This window comes from Thalassophryne amazonica, chromosome 7, assembly GCF_902500255.1.
Source record: "Thalassophryne amazonica chromosome 7, fThaAma1.1, whole genome shotgun sequence".
Classification (NCBI taxonomy): Eukaryota; Metazoa; Chordata; class Actinopteri; order Batrachoidiformes; family Batrachoididae; genus Thalassophryne; species Thalassophryne amazonica.
Genome location: NC_047109.1, coordinates 116,323,124 through 116,342,229, shown reverse-complemented (window position 1 = coordinate 116,342,229; position 19,106 = coordinate 116,323,124). Strand labels below are relative to the sequence as shown.

General features: G+C 42.0%; 1 protein-coding gene across 2 annotated transcripts in view; it reads left to right on the top strand.

Moving 5' to 3' along the window:
- znf407 (zinc finger protein 407) overlaps positions 1-19,106 on the top strand; it is a 403,712-nt gene that overhangs the window by 260,283 nt on the left and 124,323 nt on the right. For both annotated transcript variants that reach the window (XM_034175400.1, XM_034175398.1), the window contains one exon: positions 8,591-8,711. In XM_034175400.1, the coding sequence (XP_034031291.1) occupies positions 8,591-8,711 (121 nt within the window). The remainder of the gene's footprint in view (positions 1-8,590; positions 8,712-19,106) is intronic.

Below are 19,106 nucleotides of genomic sequence, written 5' to 3'. Positions count from 1 at the left end.
ACATTCCACAGGTGAACAGGTTAATTGGAAACAGGTAAGTGTCATGACTGGATATAAAAGGAGCATCCTTAAAAGGCGTAGCCATTCACAAGCAAAGATAGGGCGAGGATCACCACTTTGTGAACGAACAACTGCGTGAAAAAATAGACGAACAGTTTAAGAACAATGTTTCTCAGTGTTCAATTGCAAGGAATTTAGGGATACCATCATCTACAGTCCATAATATAATCAGAAGATTCAGAGAATTTGGAGAACTCTCTATCATCGACAAGTGCAAGTTGAAACACTACCATGCAAAGCGAAAGCCATACATCAACAACATCCAGAAATGCCACCACCTTCTCTGGGCCCAAGCTCATTTGAAATGGACAGACACAAAGTGGAAAAGTGTGCTGTGGTCTGATGAGTCCACATTTCAAATTGTTTTTGGAAATCATGGACGTCGTGTCCTCTGGACAAAAGAGGAAAAAGACCATCCAGATTGTTACCAGTGCAAAGTTCAAAAGCCAGCATCTGTGATGGTATGGGGTTGTGTTAGTGCCCATGGCATGGACAACTTACACATCTGTGATGGCACCATCAATGCTGAAAGGTGCATCCAGGTTTTGGAGCAACACATGCTGCCATCCAAGCAACGTCTTTTTCAGGGACGTCCCTGCTTATTTCAGCAAGACAATGTCAAGCCACATTCTGCACGTGTTACAACAGCGTGTCTTCATAGTAAAAGAGTGCGAGTACTAGACTGACCTGCCTGCAGTCCAGACCTGTCGGCCATTGAAAATGTGTGGCACATTATGAAGCTCAAAATACGACAACGGAGACCCCGGACTGTTGAACAACTGAAGTCGTACATCAAGCAAGAATGGGAAAGAATTCCACCTACAAAGCTTCAACAGTTAGTGTCCTCAGTTCCCAAACGCTTATTGAGTGTTGTTAGAAGGAAAGGTGATGTAACACAGTGGTAAACATACCACTGTCCCAGCTTTTTTGAAACATGTTGCAGGCATCCATTTTAAAATGAGCAAATATTTGCACAAAAACAATAAATTTTTTCTGTTTTTATTTACATTTTACACAACGTCGCAACTTCATTGGAATTGGTGTTGTAATAATAATGGTAATTATAATAACAATAGTAAGACAATAGTCAGAGGTCGAGGATAACCTGTTACTAATAATAATGATAATAATAATAATCATTCTAATGATAATAAAAATGATCATAATCAGAGGTCGAGGATAACCTGCCACTAATAATAATAATAATAATAATGGTATTAATAATAACAATAGTAATAATCATAGGTCAAGGATAACCTGCCACTAATAATAATAATGATAATAATAATAATGATAATAATAATAATCAGAGGTCAAGGATAACCTGTTACTAATAATAATCATAATAATAATAATCATTCTAATGATAATAAAAATGGTCATAATCAGAGGTCGAGGATAACATGCCACTAATAATAATAATAATAATAATAATAATGGTATTAATAATAATAATAGTAATAATCAGAGGTCAAGGATAACCTGCCACTAATAATAATAATGATAATAATAATAATAATGATAATAATAATAATCAGAGGTCAAGGATAACCTGTCACTAATAATAATCCTAATAATAATAATAATAATAATGGTATTAATAATAATAATAGTAATAATCAGAGGTCAAGGATAACCTGCCACTAATAATAATAATGATAATAATAATAATAATGATAATAATAATAATCAGAGGTCAAGGATAACCTGTTACTAATAATAATCATAATAATAATAATAATAATAATGGTATTAATAATAATAATAGTAATAATCAGAGGTCAAGAATAACCTGCCACTAATAATAATAATGATATTATTATTAATAATAATAGTGATAATGGTAATAATAATAACAGTAGTAATAATTATAGGTCAAGGATACCCTGTCACTAATAATAACAATGATATTAATAATAATAATAATGATAATAATAATAATGGTAATAATAACAATAGTAATAATCAGAGGTCAAGGATAACCTGCCACTAATAATAATAATAATAATAATGGTAATAATCAGAGGTCAAGGATAACCTGTCACTTTGAATAATAATAATAATAATCATAATAATAATAGTAATAATAAAAATAGTAATAATCAGAGGTTAAGGATAACCAGTAGTAGTACTAGTAGTAGTAGTAGTAGTAATAATAATAATGGTAATAATAAGAGGTCGAGGATAACCTGTCACTTTTAATAATAATGATAATAATCATAATAATAGTAATAATAAAAGTAGTAATAATCAGAGGTTAAGGATAACCTGTAGTAGTAATAATAATAATAATAATAATGGTAATAATCAGAGATTGAGGATAACCTGTCACTTTGAATAATAATGATAATAATCATAATAATAGTAATAATAAAAGTAGTAATAATCAGAGGTTAAGGATAACCTGTAGTAGTAATAATAATAATAATAATGGTAATAATCAGAGGTTGAGGATAACCTGTCACTTTGAATAATAATGATAATAATCATAATAATAGTAATAATAAAAGTAGTAATAATCAGAGGTTAAGGATAACCTGTAGTAGTAATAATAATAATAATAATGGTAATAATCAGAGGTCGAGGATAACCTGTCACTTTTAATAATAATGATAATAATCATAATAATAGTAATAATAAAAGTAGTAATAATCAGAGGTTAAGGATAACCTGTAGTAGTAATAATAATAATAATAATAATGGTAATAATCAGAGGTTAAGGATAACCTGTAGTAGTAGTAGTAATAATAATAATAATAATAATGGTAATAATCAGAGGTTGAGGATAACCTGTCACTTTGAATAATAATGATAATAATCATAATAATAATAGTAATAATAAAAATAGTAATAATCAGAGGTTAAGGATAACCTGTAGTAGTAGTAGTAGTAGTAATAATAATAATAATAATAATGGTAATAATCAGAGGTCGAGGATAACCTGTCACTTTTAATAATCAGAGGTCGAGGATAACCTGTCACTTTTAATAATACTGATAATAATCATAATAATAATAGTAATAATAAAAATAGTAATAATCAGAGGTTAAGGATAACCTGTAGTAGTAATAATAATAATAGTAGCAACAATAACAATGATGGTAATAATAATAACAGTAATAGTAGTAGTAATATTAGTAGTAATAGTAATGTGTTTTCTGTATTTATTGATTTATTTATTCAGTTATTTAAGAGGTGAGGCTGTTGTTTGGTCTTCTTGCAGTTGGGTCCATAAGTATATGGACAGTGAAACAGGGTTTTGTTTTGTTTTTATACCTCTGTATGAATGAAACAATTAGTCTGATTGAAATTTAGACTTTCAGCTTTAATTAAGGCTACTTTTTTATATATATATATAAAAATCAACATTTCCAAGTCACTGAATATGCCTTTACCTTCATTTCCACCAATCATTAAAAGTCCAAACAGTAAGATACTGTATGGTAAATCTGTCAGTCTGGAGGAGGCACAAAACTGAGTGACTGCACAAGAATGAGACGAGTGAGGGAAGCCATCAAAAGCACGCAGACAGCTCTGAATAAGAGACAGGGTGCACAGACGTCACACGTAGCATGTGGTTATGTTTATGTCTACGCCACAGCCAAATTATTGTGTCTGATACAGCAAAAGCGCTTGATCCTGAACATCAGAAGAGATATTTAGAGAAAATACAGACAATCAATGTTGATCCCTACAATATTTCCCTCAAGACGTTCGCCGGCTTTATGGATTTTGAGCGGAAACCAGACACGCGGTATCCAGACATTTTCAGTGACTTTATCAACACTCCATCACCCCACGTAGGAGAAGCCCTGAAGATATGTAAAGGTTTGGATGCCAACAGCTTCCTCTCGGCTGGATGGGTGCAGAACGTGGTCACACTCCAAGGCTGAAATTCTATCTACTCACCCGATACGAAGTGTTTGCTGGTGCCAAGCCTCTCTTTTCACACCACTCTTTATCAGCGGAACAATGATAAAGCTGTACTCCTGAGCCCTTCGTCTCACGGCTCGTACAATCCTATGCACAGCAATGAAACACCGTGTTTGTCTGGACAGTCGTAAATAACACGACAAAGCAAAACTGATAAACACGAGGTTCAGTCATTTGTCTTTCATGCTGTGAGAGTTGCCATCCAGTATGGCTGCGTAAACACATATCAGGTGATCCGTGAAGTCACCTATCCAATATCTACTGGCTTCTGTGGTTGTGCTTGGAGAAACTGTGCACTGTGTCTGTTGCACCTCCTTCCACAGCTTCATGGTGCAGTGGAGTTGGAGTTCCACGTGTGCTTTCCAATGAATTAAGAAAGTCCTTCTTTGTGCCACTCCATCTGACAACTGTGTAATTGGTGAGCAACAGACTAAAATTGCACTTTGTGTTATGTGCAGACGCGGGTTGAGGTGCGGACCAGCGTCTGACTGAACCCAGCGCTAAATAACCAGAAAGCGGTTCCAAAAAACAAAACATTTATTTCCCTTCTGTGCAATAATTTGTGTACAACATAAATGTGCGGTTGTTTGGCGAGGTGAAGGACGGTGCGCTCTCCAGCGCCCAAATGAATCAAAGCTCGGCGCTTCTGGACCCAGACTCACCGCCGAACACCCCCCAGGTGGATACGACAAACTGACTCTGTGAAGGATGGAAAAGGTGAGGTAAGTCAGAGCTACAACAAATATCCTTCAGAGGCACACACTATCAGCAACACATTCAGGTCTGAATTTAAGCTTTATGTAAATGAGCAGCTTCTCACAACAGGTGGAGGATCATCATTCCGTACGCCACGGCAGTGAGAAGCGAGCTGCACAATTCTCATCAATGTTCAAATATACTGCGTAACAAAATACCAAATTACTGTTAACACTTATTCAGACAATCATCACCTCCGATGTGTGCTGACAGCATGTGTCCCTCACCTGTCCTCCTTCACAGGCACGATGTGTCAAACCCTGGTGCGGTCCTTAGCGTCTCACAAACGAACGTCACAAGGTCGAGTTCCCGGCAATTCTGCTCGAATCAGTCATGGCTTAAATGCAGAACGCCATCTCATTATCTGCTTCAGCTGAAAGTCTTTAAGTGTGCACGTGAGCATCATCCACAGGTGCTACCAATAATGCTGATGAGGGTGAAGGACTCTTCTGCCAGCACCTTCTCCACAGACAAAAACCAGTTTGCATACCACCTGGAGAGCAAAGAAAAGAAAACAACACCAAATATCCAGCCAAACCCCCCAACACACAACAGTACCCCCCCATCAACGGGAAGCCTCCCGGCGACCGAACAGACCAGGCCCGAGAACAGCACCTCCCTCCGGGGTCCACGACAGGAAGCAGACGGCGTAATGCTCCCAAAGTCCACCGCAGACAGCAGGACAGGGCACCACGGCTGGAAGGCCGGCTGGCATCAACAAAAACCCCAAAAGAGTCCCATATACATCCCAACATACAAGAAAAACACAAAACCCACCCAAACCCTTCCCAGGGGACCGTCCCATCCAACCCCGGGAAGAAAAGAAAAACACCCAAATCCAAAAACCCAACATAACCCCAGCAACACAATACAAACATAAATTCACAAAGAAAAATAACAAACAACCCCCCCAGAACAACGTGCAGAGCCCAACACCCCCCAGAAGACCTTTACTGCCAGTTCCAGGAGTAACAGCCAAAGCCGGAATCCCACAGAGGTCCCCAGGTACACATGGAGCAACAGCGCCCCCCAGAGGACCGTACCATCAACCCCAGGAGGCACCCTCCCCACAACCCAGGAACCCCAGACCCGGCCACACTTGGCTAGTCGGCCCCACAATCAATTCCCCCCCAGAGGACCGTCCCATCAACCCTGGAGGTGGAACCTGGAAGGAAACATAAAAAACACAAAAAGCCAAGCCCCGACGGACTTCATTAAACCACCCCGGGGGCAAATAAAACAACCGACAAACCCTGTTACCCCCCCCCCCCAGCACCCCGAAAGACCCCAGATCACTCCCAGAGCCTATCGTCAGCTCAATTTTGGCGAACGGCACAAAACTACCAAGCTGGGGAAGGAAACAGGAAAAACTAACCCAGTCCCATCCCCTAAGCGCAGCGGAAAACCGGAAATACGTCCGGTGCCCCAAACCGACCATACCACCAGCCCATCGGGAGGGGTGGAACTACCGAAATGGTGAACGGCACAGATTGGCCCACCACTCCGACTGAGGTACGTTCCCGCTGCACCACACCCCGGTAACACCAATGTCGAACGGTCAAAGGCCCACCAGGGCTGGAGTGGAACCGGGCATCAACCAAACCCAAAAAACGCCCCTGACAACCCCCCCCCCCTAGGTGCAGAGGTTTTCTGAGAAACGCTCAGCGTAACCAACCTGCACCACCCCACAACCCAAAAGACAAACGGTCTTAGAGAATGTGAGGTTGGGGTTAGGGAAACAGGGAAATAAAAACAACAAAACAAAACGACCCAATCCTCAAACAAAAATTACCTAAATTCAAATAATGATTACCTGAGTCCAGCCGAGCTCCGAACTGCCAGTCGTTCACTCCACCAGAACCGCCTCTAAATCCCCAAACAATTTATAACCCCTTACAAGAAAACAAAAACAGCCCAAATAACTAAACAACCAAAGATCTGCCCCCCCCCTTTTTTTTTTTTTTTTTTTTTTTTTTTTGTGTCCATTATTATGCCTGTCTAAGAACACCTGGAGATACGTCATTGTTATCTTTCTTGACGCTTATGTGACCGGGGCAATATGGCGGCTTCAGCTCGTCCGAGCTGCATGGGCTCATCCGCAAGAGGAGCCAGAGGTCCCGTCGGAGGAGTCTTAGTGGGGCGAAGAAGAGGCAGCCCTGATCTGTGTCGGGGAAAGCCCCAAGATGAAAAGACCCGCTCTGATGTCCGCCCTCTCTCGCGTCCACGCTCCTTTATCCGATCATCTAGACGAATAGCCAAAGATATTAGCTCATCTAAATCTTTTGGTTCGTCACAGACTGCTAGCTCGTCTTTTAATGAATCGTTCAAACCATCCACAAACACTCCTCTCAAAGCTCCGGCATTCCAACCGGACTGAGCAGAAAAAATTCAGAAATCCACGGAATAATCCGCCGCACTCCGCCTCCCCTTGGGTGACGGAGTTATCTGCACCGGTATCGATAGTGCTGCAGCTGGAGCAGCAGGAAGCAGAACTGCTTGCGCTGCAAGCTCCGTAATGCAAGCATCTTTTTGTTTATTTTGATTTGCGAGAGGCCGTAATTGCTCCCATATCTTCTCCACGTATTCTTGAACTCTTTCAGCAAAAGGAACCGCTTCTGCCACTGGGTCCATTTTGGAATGGCCGGGAACTACTATTATGTGCAGACGCGGGTTGAGGTGCGGACCAGCGTCTGACTGAACCCAGCGCTAAATAACCAGAAAGCGGTTCCAAAAAACAAAACAAATTTATTTCCCTTCTGTGCAATAATTTGTGTACAACATAAATGTGCGGTTGTCTGGCGAGGTGAAGGACGGCGCGCTCTCCAGCGCCCAAATGGATCAAAGCTCGGCGCTTCTGGACCCAGACTCACCGCCGAACACCCCCCAGGTGGATACGACAAACTGACTCTGTGAAGGATGGAAAAGGTGAGGTAAGTCAACAGCTACAACAAATATCCTTCAGAGGCACACACTATCAGCAACACATTCAGGCCTGAATTTAAGCTTTATGTAAATGAGCAGCTTCTCACAACAGGTGGAGGATCATCCTTCCGTACGCCACGGCAGTGAGAAGCGAGCTGCACAATTCTCATCAATGTTCAAATATACTGCGTAACAAAATACCAAATTACTGTTAACACTTATTCAGACAATCATCACCTCTGATGTGTGCTGACAGCATGTGTCCCTCACCCGTCCTCCTTCACAGGCACGATGTGTCAAACCCTGGCGCGGTCCTCAGCGTCTCACAAACGAACGTCACAAGGTCGAGTTCCCGGCAATTCTGCTCGAACCACTCATGGCTTAAATGCAGAATGCCATCTCATTATCTGCTTCAGCTGAAAGTCTTTAAGTTTGCACGTGAGCATCATCCACAGGTGCTGCAAGTCATTAGGCCTGCACGTGAACATCCTCCACAAGTACATCCAATAATGCTGATGACGATGAAGGACTCTTCTGCCAGCACCTTCTCCACAGACAAAAACCAGTTTGCATACCACCTGGAGAGCAAAGAAAAGAAAACAACACCAAAATATCCAGCCAAACCCCCCAACACACAACACTTTGTAGAGTTTCTCCAGTCAAAGAAGTCTGTAACTTCTTTGTAGATTGTGTATTGGTGGCTTCCCTCACCAGTCTTAGTTTGTGAGCCTATTCCCAGATTTACCGTACTGTTCTTTTCTTTCTTAACAGTTGATGTAATAAAGTCTTAGATGGTAGTCTGACGATTAATTACAAACATCTTATTCAGTGATCACTTTAGATGTTGGAAACCAGATAATCGTGTCCTTGTCATTCTAACGTCTCCGTCTGTTATTTTCTGAACTTGTGCATCCTGCAGGAGAGAGACCCTTCAAATGTAAGCTCTGCAACTTCGCCTCCACCACGCAGTCCCACCTGTCACGGCACAACCGTGTCCACACTGGGGAAAAACCATACCGCTGCCCCTGGTGCGACTACAGGTACCGGCTCATTGACCCGCCCACACTCGGAGGTGCTGATGGCCGCCGTCACGGCCCTGATGATGAGGCAGCTGATAGGTCGGGGTGGGAGGTGCTGTGCGTGTGATGGTGAGATAGCAGGTGGTGTAGTGGGGTAGTTTTGGCATCAGGGGAGGGACATCAATGAGGAGGGGGGGTTTTTGTGTGTGTGTGTGTGTGTGTGTGTGTGTGTGTAAGGTGGAGGACAAACTGGTCTAATCTCCACAGCACGACTCCATCTCATCACTCTGCCATCATCAACAGGCCCAGCCAGTCAGACGCACACGATGTCCCCGTCACCGGCGGGTCCCCGTCGTTAAAACGCCATCACACCACATCAGTAATTACACAGGAAATTGTCGGTGAAATTGAAAAAGTTTTGGCGGCCGCTGCTCATCTCCATTTCTGTGTCTCTCTCATCTTTTGCTTCCTCATCAGGTTGTGGCAGAAGAGTGTGAAAGGGAATGATCTCAAACCCATCATTGGTTTTAGATGTACTCTCCACTCCTGTTTCTTTTCTTTCTTTCTTTTTTTTTTTTTTGGCTCTGTCATTCTAGCCGCCTGCTGCACCGACGCTCTCAACTTATTCCATCCATTTTTTGTATGTTTGTCGTTCAACAAAGAAAACAGAAATACTCGTCTTCATACAAGTATCAAATCCTGGTCTGTATAAAAAATGGACTCAGTCTTTAATTTAGGTTTTTTTTTGTTTGTTTGTTTGTTTTGTTCAAAAAATGATTTAAAATCTGAGTTTGGTGCAAAGGTTGGACCTGAGATTTTTGCTGTGTACATCCCACTCTATGGAACAGTTTTGGCCACACTACTGGTCCATCCCAAACTCTCGACAGTAACCATCTATCTCCTGCTGCAGAGGTAACGTGGGCATCCACTTGGTCTTCTACAGCCACTGAGGTCCTCAACCCTGAGGAACCCGTGTCCTGGATCATGGACAGTGGAACGTGCCACGTGGCCAAAATGTCATAGCTGACATTCCTTGACAACACAAAGGCGTACCCAAAGATCATCCATAGAGGTCTATTTCCCAAGACATTGGTCCTAGTTCTCTGTGTTTACTATTTTATTCATTTATTTATTTTTGGAATGCACAATACAGTTTTATAATTAGAATTTTGTACTTCTAGGTCAGGTCTGGCCTGGCAGGGCTACATGTCGCCAATGCTATGTGGGCGTCCCCACTGGCCTTTTCCAGTTTCCACTGTGTGCTGGATCATAGTCACGGAAACATGCCACATGGCCATGGGGTCACAGCTGATGTTCCCTCGCCATTCAAGTTGTTACCACATCTGAGTTTCCTTCAGTAGTCACACAAAGCCATTCCAATGGTCACCAAGGATTGTCCCGAGTGACCCAGTACCAAAACCATCTAGTTATCTGTTTCACTGATCATAGTCCAGGTCTCACAACCGACAATCTCAATACCAGACACTCTGACTCTTGTCTCAGCTTCTTGAGTATATTCAGTGAGTCCTCAAAGATCACAGCATCGTTTGAAAAATCAAGGTTGTCATATTTCGCTGGCAAAAATAAATCTAACTCATAGAAGATTTAGAAGAAGGATTTCCAGGATCCTTGGAAAAAAAGCCCAAGAAAGCAAAAAAGGCAAGGTTTTTGTGCATGCAGAGAATTTATTGTTCATTTAGATGCTGCGTTAAGCGTCAGATCTCATGGTTCAAGAGCTTCACAGGTATGTATTCAAGAACAATGTAAATTTGTCAAATAAATTATAAAATACTAACAGATGAACAATGCTGAGTGGCTAATACACGTATCGGTGTTGACCCAAGAGCAGGTTTTGATCCCAAAACAAGCTGGGTGCTGTGCACAGAATGAGCCACATGGTCTCCAGCCTCATTGTTCCTGCGCTGATATTTAATGATCATTACAGACAGTGGCAAATGAAACAGTAAATTAGAAGCCCAATTACCATTTTGGTGGCCCCAGGCGCTCGGGGGGGGGGGGGGGGGGTGTTACAGAAGGTTGATGGGGGGAAGAAAACACCCCACTGACTCACTAATGTGAGGATGAGGGATTGGATGTGGGGGTGTCAGGCAGCAGTGTGTGTTTAAAAGTCTGGCACCTCTGGTGGACAGACTGAGATAAGGCGGTACGGGAAGATTTGGCATGTTTGACTTTCAGTTGAAGGTGAGCTTATGAAATACATGATTCAGCATAAATGTGTTAGTCTGAAAAATTTATCTGTTGTGTGACTGACAGGTCTACATTATACACTCACTGGCCACTTTATTAGGTACACCTTGCTAGTACCGGGTTGGACCCCCTTTTGCCTTCAGAACTACCTTAATTCTTTGTGTCGTAGATTCAACACAGTGTTGGAAATATTCCTCAGAGATGATGGTCCATATTGACATGACAGCATCACACAGACACCCATTCAGCCAGTCTGCCCGTTCTCCTCTTTTTTGGACCATTCTCTGTAAACCCTAGAGATGGTTGTGGGTGAAAATCCCAATAGATCAGCAGTTTGTGAAATACTCAGACCAGCCTGTCTGGCACCAACAACCACGCCATGTTCAAAGTTACTTAAATCCTCTTTCTTCCCCATTCTGATGTTGGATTTGAATGTCAGCAAGTCGTCTTCACCACAACTAGGTGACTAAAGGTCTGGTAGTTGCTGTCATGTGACTGGCTGATTAGCTATTTGTTTTAACAGCAACTGAATTGGTGTACCTAATAAAGTGGCCAGTAACTCTCTGTGTGTGTGTGTGTGTGTGTGTGTGTGTGTGTGTGTGTGTGTGTGTGTGTGTGTGTGTGTGTGTGTGTGTGTGTGTGTGTGTGTGTGTGTGTGTGTGTGTGTGTGTGTGTGTGTGTGTGTGTGTGTGTATATATAAGGGCTGTTTATGTTGTATAGTGAAAAACTAAAAGTTGTGAGAGACTTCGTGCCTCATGTTGTTTTTGTACCACTTGGGATTTTATAGGCAGACATGCACATAACTGGTACTCATGGTGCTTGTGCGTGCTAAAAATAAATGATGCACAGCAGAAAACACAAAAATGACTGATTGTAGGAAAAGTGTTTCCCTCTGCTGTGCATCAATGATGTTTCATACACATGAGCACCATGAGTACCAGTTATGTGCACCACTGTTTATAGGTGCAGACCAAATCTGAACTCAATCAGATAAGATTCAGAGGTCCCCCAGAGTGACACATGTCCCTCTCCCTCCGCCGGCAAGACAACGTCGCCCTAACGGGAGAAAGACTCTGATGCCATTATTTTTCTTTCACAGGTACATGTGATGGCTTGTAATCGCAAACGGTGGTGTTTGATTGGTCACCCAGAGGAGAACATTACTGGAATTACTGGATGACTACATTGCTTGTTTGGGGAAAATTGTTTCTTTGTGGGGGACCCCTAAACAATGTCCGAGTACAATAACATTTGACACAGATCCTTTATTTTATTAGTGGAACAGGAACAACATGTGGCCCAAAAGATTTTGTAAAATGTGACATTTTGAACAGGTCTAACATTATATATATATATATATATATATATATATATATATATATATATATATATATATATATATGGCACTTTACTCCACCTTCACTGAGGCTGCTCCTCGAATGCATGTAAATGAGAATGGAATGAAAAATCTCTCATCTCCTATTCCAACAGAGAGATGATCATTTGAGTCGGGGGATTGTGTTAAAAACAAATATTCTAATGATTTTGCACCGGGGGTCTTGGACTGTCAATTAATGGTGTCTGTTTAACTTTTATCCACCTATTTATGCAAACTGCACAACTTCAGTGTTGAAAACGTTAAAGAATCAATTGTATTGTTCTCAGTGAGGATTTTTTTTCCTCATTAAAGTCACAAAGGCGTCTTCAGTGGTCTAATTGAAATGTCGCCTCTGACTCCCGCCACACTGCCGGCATTCCAACGTCGTTAATGTCTGTTGAGTTTGAAGTCACTTGAGTTTCAGTCGAGCCAGTATTTATTATTTTTTTTAAATTTTCCAAATGTAAGTGATGGGTTCTTTGAGGGCGACACGTTCGCTGTCAGTGCCGAGAAGGTTTGGTGACAATGTGATGTTTGTTGGGTTGGGGGGGTGGGGCAGTGAGGGTGGGGGGAGGGGCATATTAATAATGAAGACTGCACCTTCTTGGCAGACTGATCCAAAACTTTCCCCATATACACACTATTAACGTGCAAAAAGCAACATTCAAAACTTCGCCTCAATTACACCTTTTTTCTCATTACCATAAGGGGGGCCGGGGGGGGGGGTGGGGGGTGGAATATGGAAATGGTTAAAATAAAGAAGAACGAGGAGGAGGCAGAGACGATGTGTCTGCTGAGCACCAGTATGGCCGGTTCCCATGGCGAGTGTACGGATGATGGGGGAGGAAGCTGAAACCGTGTTGGACTAATTAATCCGGCGTCTCGTCGGAGGGCTGGTGTGGGCTTTCACTAACGGTGACACCTGCTGACTCCTAAACGCACGTTGTGTTGTTTTAATATGACAATTACGCCATTACCATATCTGAGAGTTAGCGCCCCCCGAATCCACCCGCGCTCTCTTTAGAACCTTTTAGCTCCACTTCAGTTTTTTGTCTATTTATGCAACTGCTTTCGAACAAGAAGTCACATCAGGTTTAGTATTAAATGTGTTTCCATTGCAGTAATTTGTTTTCATTTATGAGCATGTAGAAAGTAGAAATTTTTAACTCTTTAAACAAAAATAAAATGAAAGATTATCACCAGACATGTGCAGGATTAGTTTGACGATTCACAGGTATTGAAAAAGTAATAACATATGTTAATTTGATGTACAAACGATATCTCTGAACTTTTGCGTTCACATTTATGTGCACAAAGAGTGAAACCAGCATTTTATACTTACAGTTCCATGTCAACTTTTAGGAAAGGTGGGGGGACCCTGGAGTTGATATATTACTAGTATTACTAGTATTTAATGATAAAAGTTTTGCCGTGGGTCCTCACTCTGACATTGAGACTTACCTTGGATCTTATGGAGTCATAGAGGTGTTTATTGATGTCTTTGCAGGCTATTGAAGGTCCAAGTCTTTCGGGTCCTGGTGCTTCCCGGTTGTGACACTCGGATGTGAGCCAATGACCTGCAGCGACGACTCTTTGGTGGTGCTGCAACAGTTAAAGACATCAAGATGCTTCTCCATGCCATTGCCTTCAGTCATCTTCTCGTAACTACGGCTTTCTGCCAGAAGATGTCTCCAGGTCAATCAATCAATCAATCAATCAATTTTTTTATATAGCGCCAAATCACAACAAACAGTTGCCCCAAGGCGCAGGTGGCGTCCAACCTTCATCTGACATTTTGACTTTGAACCATGACATTCTCCAGTTGGTGGGTCAGCAGCGATGGCCAGTCGCTGCCCATCTACTGCTAGCTTCCAGCTCAACTCCAAACTATGAGGTGCAGATGTCTCCTCCCTCCCTACTATTCGCTTTAAGAGTCTTCCACACAGACTGGACTGGGAATAACCGACCCTGACACCCTGTACTCTTACATTCTTGGACTAGGTTGATGTACTTAAGGTTTCCACGGGACCATCAGTTCAGTCAGGATGATGATCTCCTCCTCCTCAGACCATATGATATCAGGCCTCAGGCATGTTTGGACTATTTGGTGGCAGTGGAGCTTTCTTTCCAGGTCCACCCTCATCTCCCAGGACTGAGCTTCTGCAGGAGGCTCATCCTGGTCTTCTTTTGGGGGGTAGATTTCTTGTGGATCATCTGGTGTGTTTTCAGTCTCTCCAATTCCAAGATGTCTGCCAGTGCTCTGAGGACCAAGCCATCACTTGACCCAGCTATCTTAGCTAATTATAGGCCAATCTCCAACCTTCCTTTTCTCTCAAAGATTCTTGAGAGGGTAGTTGTAAAACAGCTAACTGATCACCTGCAGAGGAATGGTCTATTTGAAGAGTTTCAGTCAGGTTTTAGAATTCATCATAGTACAGAAACAGCATTAGTGAAGGTTACAAATGATCTTCTTATGGCTTCGGATAGTGGACTTATCTCTGTGCTTGTTCTGTTGGACCTCAGTGCTGCTTTTGATACTGTTGACCATAAAATTTTATTACAGAGATTAGAGCATGTCATAGGTATTAAAGGCATTGCGCTGCGGTGGTTTGAATCATATTTGTCTAATAGATTACAGTTTGTTCATGTAAATGGGGAATCTTCTTCACAGACTAAAGTTAATTATGGAGTTCCACAAGGTTCTGTGCTAGGACCAATTTTATTCACTTTATACATGCTTCCCTTGGGCAGTATTATTAGACGGTATTGCTTAAATTTTCATTGTTACGCAGATGATACCCAGCTTTATCTATCCATGAAGCCAGAGGATACGCACCAATTAGCTAAACTGCAGGATTGTCTTACAGACATAAAGACATGGATGACCTCTAATTTCCTGCTTTTAAACTCAGATAAAACTGAAGTTATTGTACTTGGCCCCACAAATCTTAGAAGCATGGTGTCTAACCAGATCGTTACTCTGGATGGCATTTCCCTGATCTCTAGTAATACTGTGAGAAATCTTGGAGTTATTTTTGATCAGGATATGTCATTCAAAGCGCATATTAAACAAATATGTAGGACTGCCTTTTTGCATTTACGCAATATCTCTAAAATCAGAAAGGTCTTGTCTCAGAGTGATGCTGAAAAACTAATTCATGCATTTGTTTCCTCTAGGCTGGACTATTGTAATTCATTATTATCAGGTTGTCCTAAAAGTTCCCTAAAAAGCCTTCAGTTGGTTCAGAATGCTGCAGCTAGAGTACTGACGGGGACTAGCAGGAGAGAGCATATCTCACCCGTGTTGGCCTCCCTTCATTGGCTTCCTGTTAATGCTAGAATAGAATTTAAAATTCTTCTTCTTACTTATAAGGTTTTGAATAATCAGGTCCCATCTTATCTTAGGGACCTCATAGTACCATATTACCCCATTAGAGCGCTTCGCTCTCAGACTGCGGGCTTACTTGTAGTTCCTAGGGTTTGTAAGAGTAGAATGGGAGGCAGAGCCTTCAGCTTTCAGGCTCCTCTCCTGTGGAACCAGCTCCCAATTCAGATCAGGGAGACAGATACCCTCTCTACTTTTAAGATTAGGCTTAAAACTTTCCTTTTCGCTAAGGCTTATAGTTAGGGCTGGATCGGGTGACCCTGGACCATCCCTTGGTTATGTTGCTTTAGACGTAGACTGTGTTTCATAATTATTGTATGGCCTTGCCTTGCAATGTGGAGCGCCTTGGGGCAACTGTTTGTTGTGATTTGGCGCTATACAAGAAAAAAGTTGATTGATTGATTGATCGTGACACCATCTCTGTCTCCCCTGGCTAAGTGCCACCGTGCACCCAGCCAGTATGTGTGCTATAAGGACTTCGTGTCAGGCAGTTAGTCGTGGGGGAGGTAAGATGAGGAATGTCACTTGCATCGTGAGGGAACATCAGCTCTGACACTTTGGCCATTTGGCGTGTTTGTGTTTGTCTGATCCATCACTCATGTGCCTCAGTGTTGACGAACCCAACAACTGGAAAAGGCCATGAAGTCACTCTCAGGTAGATGGCCGGCAGGTAGATGGTCACTTTGAAAAGCTGAGGATGCACCTGTTGTCTGCCTGGGTGGTTGCCATCCAGGACACAAGGTTTGTCCACAGTTTGTTGGACGTGGCAGCAGCAGCCGGGACCTGAGCTGTGGTTTTCTGTGTTTTAAGGCAGTTTTATTGACTCTTCTGTCAGAGTAAAGCTTCCAAGTATGTTGCTACCCTGGTTACTCAGACTGCGCGAAGAGTTTTTATTGTTCAAAAGTGGTTTTGCTTATGTATGTCAGGCTGTGTGTGTGTGTGTGTGTGTGTGTGTGTGTGTGTGTGTGTGTGTGTGTGTGTGTGTGTGTGTGTGTGTGTGTGTGTGTGTGTGTGTGTGTGTGTGTGTGTGTGTGTGTGTGTACAGCCTGGTGCGGGCATGCAGTGGGGCTTTTTATTTTTTTATTTTTTGGGCCCCAGTGGAGCTGGGCCGGACTCTGGCTCCATGATGGAGAGAGGTGTCTCTGCAAAAGTGAAAACAAATTCTCTCCTTGGCTGGCGTGAGCTATGGCACCGTGAGGCTTTATTGTCCCGGCCAAGGTGATAAGGGAGAGTAATTGCGTATTATACTGTCCAAGAATGTCAGGTCCAAACTGAGCACGAGTGGCCCATCCATCAACACGCCACGGTGTGTGTTTATGTGTGTGCAGGAAACTATGCTGTACACTGCACTTGCTTGCTTGCATGATGTATTACGCGCGTGCCGTTCTGCGTGCGTGTGTACGTGTGTGTGTAGAGGAGGTTTATGGATTCATATGTAGTCACATCAAAGATTCCTCATTTTTATTTTTATGGGGGCACAAAGTGAGGTGTGTGTTAGTTTATGCTGGTGCTTTTACATGCGCTTTGTGTTCTTGTTCCAGTACTTCACCTCCGTATTCATGCCTGCACACTTTGTGTGTGAGGACCCATTTAACTTCTGCAGTGTATCTTTAAAGAGGGATTTGTTGAATTTTCATATGTCTTGCCTGTGAATATGCCACAGAGGGCCAAATAAAGTGTCATTTCCTCTTAAAATATGGCATAAAATTCATTTGCCTTTCTTATATATATATATATATATATATATATATTTTTTTTTTCACCTTCAGTTCAGGACCAAAATAAGGCATTTCATATTTGCAGACTTTGCAGCTGCTGCACGTGTTTGTTTTTGTTTGTTTGTTTGGTTGGTTTTTAGCCCATATTTTCCCTGACCTTTGGCCAAACTACTCCAAAATATAATTACCTCTCATTATCTGTCCAAATAATACTCCCACAAGTTTGAAGATAATCTGTCCCACTGCTTTTTAGTGCATGATCAATTAGACAATATTGACCCAACTGAACAACACTTACAATCCAGCCTCAGTAGACCCTGACCTACACAAAGTATGGTGGCCATCCAGGGTGGAAACTGTAACCAGGCAGGGGTCAGAATTTAAAAATGCGCCAAGAATTTTTGAAAACTATACCATATTTGTCTGATCACGACGATTCCAAAAAAGGTATCGTTTGGACTATCTGTGACTGAATGTTCTGGAGTTATGGGGTAAAAACAACAAAACTGGTGACAAAGGATTTTGTTCTGTTCAAAAGCTAAAGTTGCTCCAATTTTGATTAAAATGTGGTGCAAATTATTGGTTCAACTAATAGGATGGATTCTGTGACATAAGTTACCCTGTAACTTGATAACTAAGCATGACACAAGGTGCAAACTATTCATTTTAAAAACCTATCAACTCAACTAATACTTTGCATCACTTTATACCAAAGTTGGAACAACCTTAAGTTTTGACCCCTGTACAAACTGAAGCTGACCTTTGTCACCATTCTTGCTGTTGTCCCCCATAACTCTATAAAATTCAGTCATAAATAGTCTAAACTATACTTTTTTGGAATCTTTATGATCAGTCAAATAATGTAGTGTCCTTTTCGATATGATTGAAACATTTTTAAAATCTGATCTTCATTGACCCCTCTCTGACTACAGCTACAACCCTGCATGGCCACCATACTTGGTGTAGGTCATGATACACTGAGACTGGATTGTGGGTGTAGTTTAGTCCTCTTAAGTGGTACTGAATATCTGCTTGGCCCATGGACTGTTTGATTTATCTGGTTCACACTCACACACACCAGTGACAGCATGACCTTGCTCGCCGCTTCACCGACGCACAGGGTGAAAATAAAAGGAGGAACCACAACTGTTGCACTCGGCTCTGCTGCTGTTTACCTGTTGCAGCCTGCAGTAAGTGAAATGTGCTTCTCAATAAATCTTTTAATCAGTGAAGCGCTTTATTGTGAAAGGGTCACACAATCGTAGCGGCGCTCTGCCTCACGTTTTCAGGCTAACAGAGGTACAGTGAAACCATGTTAAAGTTTTCTGAAAAACACAAACATTATCAGTACAGTTTGTAAAGAAGTGGTAATCTTTGCATGTCTGGGGTAAACTGTCACATGTGAGCGCACGATAAAACGGCAATGCTCCAACTGATGAAAACGGACGGACCAGTGATTTCTTTCAAATTATCTTAAATTTTAACAGCATGTGTAGAAGTAACTCAAAATTCTATGTTTCATGTTTTTTTATAGAAATGCTGTTCACCAGAAAAGAAAAGGTGTTTTGTGTGTTAGAATTCGAACACAGTCGAACAAGAACTTTGCTGACGGCGGTCTGTGTGCTGTGTCATAGGCGGTGCACATGTTGAAACCATGTAAAATCTTTCATGAAATCCACACATCTTTGAATTTCTCATTCAAATTTTGATGACTAAATCTTCTTTG